Raw genomic sequence first — 9,643 nt, forward strand, 5'->3', positions numbered from 1 at the left:
AATTGTCCCTTGTAATGTATGAACTTTATGGTATATAAACTATGTCCCCATAAAGCTGTTTAAAAAGTGATTAAGAAATCTTGTAGTTGTGTAATTTAGTGTTTCTATGGTTTAAATTCACCCTATGCAGGGCGCCTGGGTGGCTCAGTCGGTTAAGCGTCCAACTTCAGCTCAGGTCATGATCTTGTGGCTTGTGAGTTCGAGCCCCGCGTCGGGCTCTGTGCTGACAGCTCAGAGCCTGGAACCTGCTTCTGATTATGTCTCCCTCTCTCTCTGCTCCTCCCCTGTTCTCTCTCTCTCTCTCACTCAAAAATTAATAAACATTAAAAAAAATTTTTTTTAATTCACCCTATGCAGTCCTCAGTCTCATACTGGCTCCTTTTTCTTTTTTGGCTCTTTTCTGTGTTTTGGTCTCTGATTTTGTTCTATGTGTTTTTTTCAATGATTTTATCCTCTCCCGTAGACTCAACTATCACCTCAAACCTCACAGTACTCTCTATCTCCAACCCCAAGGCACTTCCCCAAATCCTAAATTGGTACTTCCAAATGCCTATTGAACGAATCCAACTGTATATTCCACAGACACTCCGATCTTAACTCATTTAATATGGTCTTCATCATCACCTCACCTTCTCCATCAATCCTATATTCCCTTTTATAAAATTCATGAATTATTCTTCTAGTCTCTATATGAAATACACATTCTTCCTAACACCAGCTTAGGTAAACTGTGGTGTAGTTTGGGTAAGAACCCAAAAGGTGACTTTTTAAAATTTATTCAAGTATAATTTCTTAGCCAGTAAGTAAAGCTGGGTGCCCCTTGGCTTCTGTTTTCATTAAATAACAATAGTAGCTATTAAACTGAATTTCAGGGTCTACGGTGTGCAGCTCTAATCCCCCTCCTCTCTTGCCCCTAGACTCAGTGGTGAATAAAATAATTTCCCTGTGCACACAGAAAGTAAGTGTGAGCCGATAGGATCTTACTCCCGATACCAACAAATGCAGGACACTCCATCCTGGAGTAGACAATAATAAGCGTGTCTGAAATTTGGATGTTTTCCTCACACTGTGGAGAAATCACTGATTAACCAAGGTGTATGGGTCTTTATCCATCCCAGAAAATGTTTGCAATTTGATGATTGAAAATGACACACTGTAATGTTTCAACTCCCTTTTCTAGTTAACCAGTTAAATGAAGCATGTTTTCTTGCCTACAGATACTTTAAATTCCCTCTCCCATGAATTGCTTTCTCATACAGTTGCTATTTTCTATGTGGTGTCTACTGTCTTTTCTCTTGAATTCATAGGAGCCCTTGATTGCACTGAGGTCCCGCCCTCCTGGGACCAGCTGGGCAGGAGGCCAAGAGGGGTGGGGTCAGGACCAGATGTGGGGAGGAGTCCAGGCCTGAGTCAGGGCTCAGTGGGGTAGGGTCTGGGCAGTGGGGGGGGGGGGGCGGACAGGGGCAGGGCAGGGCCTGGGATAGGAGCGGCCAGGGATTGGCTGGCCTGGGGTCAGGGGTGGGGGGTCAGGTCAGGTCAGGCTAGGGGTCAGCGTCCCGGGTCATGGGAGAGGAGGGGCCGACCCCCCGTGGGCGAGGCTGGCTGGCGGCCCTGCTCCGGCTGCTGCTGCTGCTAGCCACGGGCATACGAGGATCCTGGCCAGTGGTCTCCCGCGTCCCTGCTCCAGCTCCAGTGGAGGCAGCGACTGAGGAGCCCGGGCGGCAGGCGGGTGGCGCGCAGCGGTTGGCGCTAGAAGCAGGTGCGTTGGACTGAGGCGTGTGGGCGGAGGGGGGGCTCCGGCCCCGGGAGGGGCTGGGGCGCGGCCACGGCCTTTTCTTCTCTCCGCCCCCTCGCAGGGCCCACTGTGGACCCACCTGGAGCCGGGCGGGTGGCAGGGCCTGACCCTGGGATGGGGGCTGGGAGGGGGAGGACTGCTGAGTGAGGCACACCCCTGGCCCTCCCCCGGTGTGAACCCCAGAACCGGGGCGTTCGTCACTAGACTGCTCCCTCTTCCTTAAGAAACAGCGTCCTGAGTCAGGGGAGTGGCCCTCCCGGGGTCACCCAGCACCACAGACTCCTTCCTGCTGTGAACCTCCCTCCCTGAGAGGCGGGGTGAGGTGGAGGGCACACAGGAAGCCCCCTGGAAGCATCACGGCCAGCAGGTCGGGTTAGGAACCCCTGAGACCTTCAGTTGTTCCATTTGCAGAGTGGGCGAGGAGGCGGAGGCTGCCAGTTGAAGGGAACACTGGCCCAGCCCCCCGCAGGTGCATTCAGGGACATCTGTCTCCCTGGGGATGCTGCTGTGGCCTCTCTTGGTCCTCCTTGCCTGGCCTCACCAGACCCCTGGGCCCTCATCCTGACCACAGGGCTTGCCGGCCTGTGCTCGGCTCTACTGTCCTCGACAGCAGCTGATGAAGGCAGGGTCCGGGCGGCCCTGGCATTTTGGCCAGGCCCCTTGACCCTTGGCCTTGGTTTTTGCATCTGTGAAGCGGAGGAAGGCCTCTGTGCTAGCGTCACTTGGGGTCACCGGTGTCTCTATCGTAGACAGGGCAGGGTGTGTCTCCACAGTGTGCGGGAGGCCCAAGGTGACGGGGAAGATCTATGGTGGCCAGGATGTGCTGGCCGGCCAGTGGCCTTGGCAGGCCAGCCTGCTGTACCAGCACACACACATCTGCGGAGCTGTCCTCATCGACTCCCTCTGGCTGGTGTCTACTGCCCACTGCTTTCTCAAGTGAGTCCCCCCTCCTGGGTGCCAGCAGAGGGGCCAGTGGGGCAGCGGGATGCAAGGGGAAGAGGAGAAAAGGGGTGATGGGCGTCCAATGCGCTGGGCTTTGCTCTGGAGCAGCGTGTAGCCTCCAGACACGCATCATTCCTGCCTTTGACCGGTGTCCCCTCCACCTGCATGTGCTCCCCACTCACCCCCTCTGTCCTCAGCCCCTGTGCCTGTCCCCCAGCACAGATTGGCAGTGTCTGTCCTGGCTGCCACGCGGTGTGGGCAGGCGCTCTGCCTCCTCAGATCAGGGCTTGTCCTCCGTGTCCCCACACTCCTCGGTGACAGACTGTAGGCAGGGACCCGGGACTACACACACAGCCAGCAGCCGGCTGATTTTTCTTATCATTTTTGCAGAACTGTGTGCCCAGGAGGAGGCGTGGCTGCCAGCACCCATATGCCAGGCTGCCTGGGTGGGAGGTGGGCTCCTCGACCTTGGAGGGTGCCTGGCTTGGCACTCAGCTTCTGAATAGATGAGAAGGGGTCTCAAGGGTGCAGCTGGGCATCACAGCCCAGGCCAGGGAGCTAGAGTTTGGGCACTGACTGGCTTTAAGGGCCCAGAGCCCTGTCAGCACCTACCCTGTTCCATAGCCCCTCTGTGCCATGGCGGGGGGTGTCAGTCCAGCGTGGGTGAGACGGGAGGGCCCCATGGACAAGAAGGGAGGTCAGGAGAGGTGCCAGCTGGCATGGGTGGAGCCAGAAGGGACGGGTTTGGGCACCGAGTGGGGGTAGGACTTTCCACCAGAAAGTCTGGCAGGGCTGGCAGGGCCGGATGTTTCATCACTCATGTTCCGGGGACAAGGCTCCTTTTCCTGCACTCATCCACTCATTTAACACATCTTTTGTGGATACTTATGAACAGGTGTGCACACAGCCCTCAGGCAGGAAGGTGTTTACAGGAAGAAGGGGCAGGAAAGATGTGGGGCCAAAGTTGGGCCGTGGGGAGCTTTGGGAAGGGTCAGGCCAGAGCTAGGCTTGAGCCAGGGTTCCTCTGTATAAGGTGGAAGGCCTTGATGCGAGGCCCCACCAAGGAGCCCTGAGCACAAGGAGTCCCCACGCTTCCAATTCAAGATGTGACAGGGAAGCCACACGTCTCAGGTCGGGGACAGCAGATCAGACAGCCCCAAGATGGTTGGGAAGAGGAGTCTCGTGCAGGCAGGGGCAGGTAGATGAGGGGCAGGGAGAGGGAGCTGACCCCGGGCTCGGAGACAGTGACGATGAGCTGTTCCCTGCCAGCAAATCCCAAGCCCCAGCAGACTACCAGGTTCTGTTGGGAAGCACACGGCTATACCAGCACGGCCAGCACACCCGGGAGATGTCTGTGAGCCGGATCATCGTGCACCCAGACTTTGAGAAGCTTCACCCCTTCGGGAGTGACATAACCATGCTGCAGCTGAACGTGCCTGTGAACTTCACCTCCTACATCTCCCCCGCCTGCCTCCCGAGCCCCGGCATGCAGCTGTCCAGCAACTTGTCCTGTTGGATAACCGGCTGGGGGATGCTCAGCGAGGACCGTGAGGGCGTGTGGGAGAGGCGGGGAGGGGCGGGGGTGAGAGAGGGAGGGAAGACGGGAGGCCAGGTTCAGCCCTAGGGGCCCCCCCTGGCAGGCGGGCACGGGACCTTGCGCCTCTGTGCCTCATTTCTAGAGGACTGGACCGTTTTCGTTCTAGTTCTGAAAAGTGTGCGATTCTAAAGCTTTAGAGTTCCTTAAGTCTGAGGGACTGTCCCAACCATAGGGCAACCTGGCCCCCAGCACTCTCTCTCTGTCTCTGTGTCTCTCTCTGTCTCTCACGCACGTGCACACACACGCAGGCACAGAGGCTGGTTCTTCCTTGAGGGCGAGGACCATGTCTCACTTGTTTTAACATCCCCCCCACCCCCACCCCAGGCACCTGGCACGTGCTCCGCTATTGCCTCCCTGGTCTGACAGACCATCGCGTCTTGCCTGTGCCTCCAGACTGGTCTCCCAGCTCCCACCCTATGTGTCCTGTTTAGTGCCCACACAGCTGTCTGCTCACTTTAAATCGTGAATTGTGCCACTTCCCTGCTCAGCTCCCTGCGTGCTCTCACAGCTGTTTGGACTGTTAGAACAAGTCCAGAGTCCCTGCCTTGGCGGTCAGACGCTCCAGACCTTGGCCCCAGCCCTCCCTACATCCCCTGCACACCCCAAGTCAGCCACCAGCCTCCTTCCTGCCGTCCTCACCCCAGGGCCGGCTTCTCCACCTGCCTCTCCGCCCACTGGTGTTTGCATGCAGGGGGCCACCCTGTCTTTACATCGATGACTCGGCCCCTCCTCTGCGGAGTTCCGCTTGCCCACGTGAGCTGAGAGGGGTTCCTCCTCCTGTTTTGTTTCCTTCACACCGCTTATCACTTCTCAAACAATCCCACCCACGTTCCTCACTTGCCCTGTGTCCCCACAATCCCGTCCATGTTCCTCACTCGCCCTGTGTCCCCAACAACAATGCCCCCTGTGTCAGTGGCGTCTACAGTATGCCCAGCATGAGGACAGACGAATGGAGGGGTGAGTGCTGGTGGCTGTGTGGGGCGGCGTGGCTGGGAGAGGAGTGGCTGGTGGCTGGTGGGTATTGACGGAGGGATGGAGACAAGCATGAGAGGCGGGGTGGGTAGGCGGATGGGGGGAATCAGTGGATGGAAGGATGGGAGGAAGGGCAGTGACAGACGGGCGGACATGGTGTGTGACAGCGTAGGTGGGTGGGTCAGTGGTGGCCAAGGCCCTGAGAATGGCTGTGCTGGTGGGATTTGCCTTCTTTCTTTGCGGAGTGAGTGAGGTAGAGGGAATGGATGAGCGTGTGAACTGTTCAGGAAGTAGGAGAGGAGCCTGTTAGGGACGGATGGAAGACCGCAGCCGTGTTCGAGGCCCATCTGTGTTGAGCAACCTGCGTGTTTCGTGGTGGCCGGGGCTTCCCCACGGTGCACGCCATAGGCCCCCTTCCTATTCACACAGAACATCTGCACTCGCCCTTCCATCTCCAGGAGGGTAAGGTGAGCCTCATTGAGAACAAGTTCTGTAACATCTTATACAGACGAAAACTTAGCAACAGCAAGACCTACTCAGTGCAGGAGGAGATGCTGTGTGCTGGTGATTTCTCGACAGGAAAGGCCACCTGCCACGTGAGTTTCTGTTCTTCCCTTGCCTGTTTGCCTCAGTTTCCCCAGTGGGCCTGTGTTGCTTCTGCTCTGTGGAGACCTGTGGGCCTTCCTGGCTCCCCGTCCCCAGCAGTGTCCCCTGGCTCACCCCTTCCTAAGCCACATGAGGGCATCTGCTGGCAGGACCTCCAAACAGCATCTGTTGTTAGCACATTTCAAGCTTTTCGCTCCAGTGTAACACGCACACAGAGGCATATATGATTGCCAAGAGCAGCAGGTGAATCTTCCTATCCTGACACGTGTGACCGACTCCCCACCGCCCAGCCCACTCTAACACCCGAGGGGGCCCCAGCCGCCACCTCTAACACCTTACGATGGCTTCTGAACCCTCCCTCCGTGGGGCTCATTTGCAGCTGGCAGCCGGCGTCTCGGTGCTCCGTGTGTGCGTTTCCTCTGCCCTGTCTGCGCGTAGGGCGCGTGCCATCGTGCGCATTCAGTCCTGTTGTTGGGTCCACTGTCAAGGAGTATTTTGGGAGCTTTCGGGTTTTCCACTCCATTCACTTCCAAGTGTCTCATCCGCTTTATATCCTCTTTCTATTCACAGCAGCCCACGAGTAGAATCGTTGGATTGTGTGCACACCCAGCTTTGGCAGAAGTTAGGGGATGTGGTGCCCCTGCCCCACCACTTTGAGCAGCGGATGAGTTTATATTCTTGCCAATACTTAGCGCTCTCTGTCTTTGCTCCTTTTGGTGTGTGTGCATCGTGGTATCTTACTGTGATTTAATTTGTGTTTTCCAGATGACGGATTAAGTTAAATAAACTGTCCTGTATTTGTTGTCGCCAGATATCTTCTTCAGTAGAGTTTCCCTTCTGGTTTTACCCCCGGCACTTTTCTGTTGGGCTGTCTGTCTTTTTATTTCAAGAGCTCCTTATAATTTTGTATTTTCTGGGTGTGTGTCTGCCATGGGGCACAACCCAGTGGATTGTGAAGATTTCTTTCCACTCTCTGCGATGCCCCATCCTGCAGGTGGGCAAGCAGGCCCAGAGAGGGAATGTGACCAGCCCTACATAAGGCAGCCCACGCCTGCTCTGCCAGCATCCTGACTCCAAGCCCACCCAGCCTCCAAGCACACTGTCAGGCCCCAGCCTTAAGAGCTGATGTCTGTGCACCTGCCTCCTGCATGGAAGGCACCGAGGATTGGGGGAGGGGGGGTCTGGAGTCAGAGACACGGCTCTGCCATGTGTCCCTGCCCTGGGACCTCGGGTGGCACCTTTGAGCCTGCATGGGATTCTGAGGCCTCCTCCATGGGGTTGTTGAAAGGATGCTATAGTGGTCTGAGTGCTGTCCCCCAAATTCACGTCCATTTGGAACCTTAGAATGTAACCTTACTGGGAACTGTGTAGGGTCTTTGCAGATGTGATTAGAGTCTCAAGATGAGACCATTCTGGATTTGGAGGGACCCTAAATCCCAAGTCCTGGTGTTGCTAAAAGATCTAGGGACAGGCACAGAAACACCTGTTCTCAGACTCTGACTCCAGAACTTTGAGGGTAAGTGTCCGCTGTGGTCATGTGTGGTGGCAGCCCGAGGAAACATGGGCAGGAGGCATGAGGTGGGCCTGCCATGGGGAGGCCTCACTGACAGTTGCTCTCATTATTGTCCGGGGAGCTGCTGAGTCACAGCAGGAAGCTCAGCCATCCACCTCCTGGTAGGACGTAGGTCTGGTTTCTTGGTTCCCAGGCCACAGATGATGGTATGGACTTTCTGACCCAACCTCCTCACAGGTCTCAGCCCCTGAGTCCCCACACGGTTGTCACCAAAGATCTCCCTTCCAGCCTTGCCCCCCACCTGCCTTCTCCTGTGGAGTTTAGAGCCGATGCCCTTTGTCGGCCTGCCTGCTGGACATCCATGGTGCCCTTGACCCCACTCCCCCTCTGGGGACCCCCAGGCTGAGGACATCACGGAGCTGGACACCTGGTAGCCTTCCAGCCACCATAGCCTGTCCATGACATTCCATCTGGTCCAGTGTGGGCACAGGAAACAGCTCTAGGGAGCGGGGGACACTGCAGAATGGCTCAGGACTCAGATTGTGGGGCAGGTGGACCTGCTCTGGTCTCTGTCTGTCACTTACCGGTGCTGTGACCACAGCCAATTTCCTCACTCATGAAGTGGGGGGTGCTACCAGCCTCCCCTTCATAAGGCTTCTGTAGGGAATTCAGTGCGGTGTCTGGTCTGTGGTAACAAGTGTTGGCCTTCGTTCTCCTGCTGGGTCTGCCTCCCCTGATCTGGGCTCTGTTTGTTCCTCTGGGCCACCAGCCCTTCCTGGGGTGCAGGGGCAGAGGGCAGAGTCCACGTGATGACGGATTTAGATCTGTGATTGTCCTCAGGGTCAGTTGGGAGCACCCTGAAGTGCATTTCCAAGGCCCGCCCGTGTCACCTTGATGTGTCCATAGCTCGATGCTGGTCTGGACTTTCATAGACCCAGGGGCACCCCTGCCACCTAGTGTTCTTAGACCCTGCTCGGTCACCTGCACTAACTCCCCTCTCTTTCCTAGGGCGATTCCGGGGGGCCCCTCGTCTGCAACCTCCTCAGTGCGTGGGTTCTGGTGGGGCTGGCCAGCTGGGGCTTGGACTGCCGGCACCCTGTCTACCCCAGCGTCTTCACCAGGGTTGACTGCTTCACCGACTGGATCGACAAGATCCAGAGGCTCACACCTCCCCCTGATCCCACGTCTGCTCCTCAGACGCAGTTTCCAGATCAGCCTTGGCGGACGGCTGGCTCGTCCGGGCACAGCACAACCCTCATGTCTCCCCAGACCTGGTTCCTGCTGCTGTTCGTGCTCAGGGGCCCGCAGCAGGCCCTGTAGTGACCCTCCGAGCCCCTCTGTCCTGCTCTCTGCCTCAGGCCCCAGTCTGCTCGCTGGAACCTTCCACTCCTCCCCTTCCCCAGCCCCACTGGCTCTCAGTGGTTCCTTCTCCTGGACTCTCCTGTCCATCAGCTGCCATCCCCCAAGCCAAGCCTGAAACAAAACAAAACAAAAACAAGTAAAAGACTCATCTCACTCCTGTCTTGGGACCCCATTGCCCCTCCTTCCCTTGAGGTAAGTCAGCTGGCTCCCTGTGCAAGGAAAAGGGACTCATCAGGGAGACTATCCCAGGAGGGAGCCAGGGCTGCCAGCTGGGAAGAGAGCAGACCGTCTCCACTCAGACCCTGCTCCTGCCTCAGGGACCATGCAGGCTTTCAGAGGAAGTGTGTCAGTCAGCACAGGCTGCATAACAAACATCAGAGCCCACGCAGCTTCAACAGCAGGAATTTATCATCTCCCAGTCCTGGAGGCTGCAAGTCCAAGATCCAGGTGTGGGCAGGGTTGGTTTCCCCTGAGGCCTCTCTCCTGCCATGTAGATGCTGTCTTCCCCCAGTGTTCTCATGGGGTCATCACTCTGTGTGTGTCTGTGTCCTGATCTCCTCTTCTTCACAGGGACACTGGTCATTTGGGATTAGGGCCAACCTAGTGGCCTCATGTTAATCACCTCTGTAAAGATCTTATCTCCAAATGCAGCCAGATTCTGAGGCACTGGGAGTTAGGTCTCCAATATATAAATTTGGGGGAACACAATTCAACTCAAACTTGAAGTAAGACATTTCACTAGATGTCTACACTGCAAGGGAACAAGAGTTTCCCCAAAGTAGAGAAACACCATTCAAGAGGTTTGGAGGAGGGAGGACAGACTCCCCATGGAGGTGGACAAAAGTTCCCAGAGTGC

General features: G+C 56.5%; 1 protein-coding gene across 1 annotated transcript; it reads left to right on the top strand.

Moving 5' to 3' along the window:
* Positions 1 to 1,550: 1,550 nt before the first annotated feature.
* LOC132663739 (putative serine protease 47) lies at positions 1,551 to 9,426 on the top strand. Its single transcript, XM_060610257.3, has 5 exons — positions 1,551 to 1,759; positions 2,569 to 2,731; positions 4,007 to 4,284; positions 5,736 to 5,902; positions 8,434 to 9,426. Exons 1-5 carry the CDS (start codon positions 1,564 to 1,566, stop codon positions 8,743 to 8,745), a joined length of 1,116 nt encoding a protein of 371 aa, XP_060466240.3. The 5' UTR covers positions 1,551 to 1,563; the 3' UTR covers positions 8,746 to 9,426.
* The last annotated feature ends 217 nt before the right edge of the window (positions 9,427 to 9,643 follow it).

Source organism: Panthera onca, chromosome D4 (assembly GCF_046562875.1).
Source record: "Panthera onca isolate mPanOnc1 chromosome D4, mPanOnc1 haplotype 2, whole genome shotgun sequence".
NCBI lineage: Eukaryota > Metazoa > Chordata > Mammalia > Carnivora > Felidae > Panthera > Panthera onca.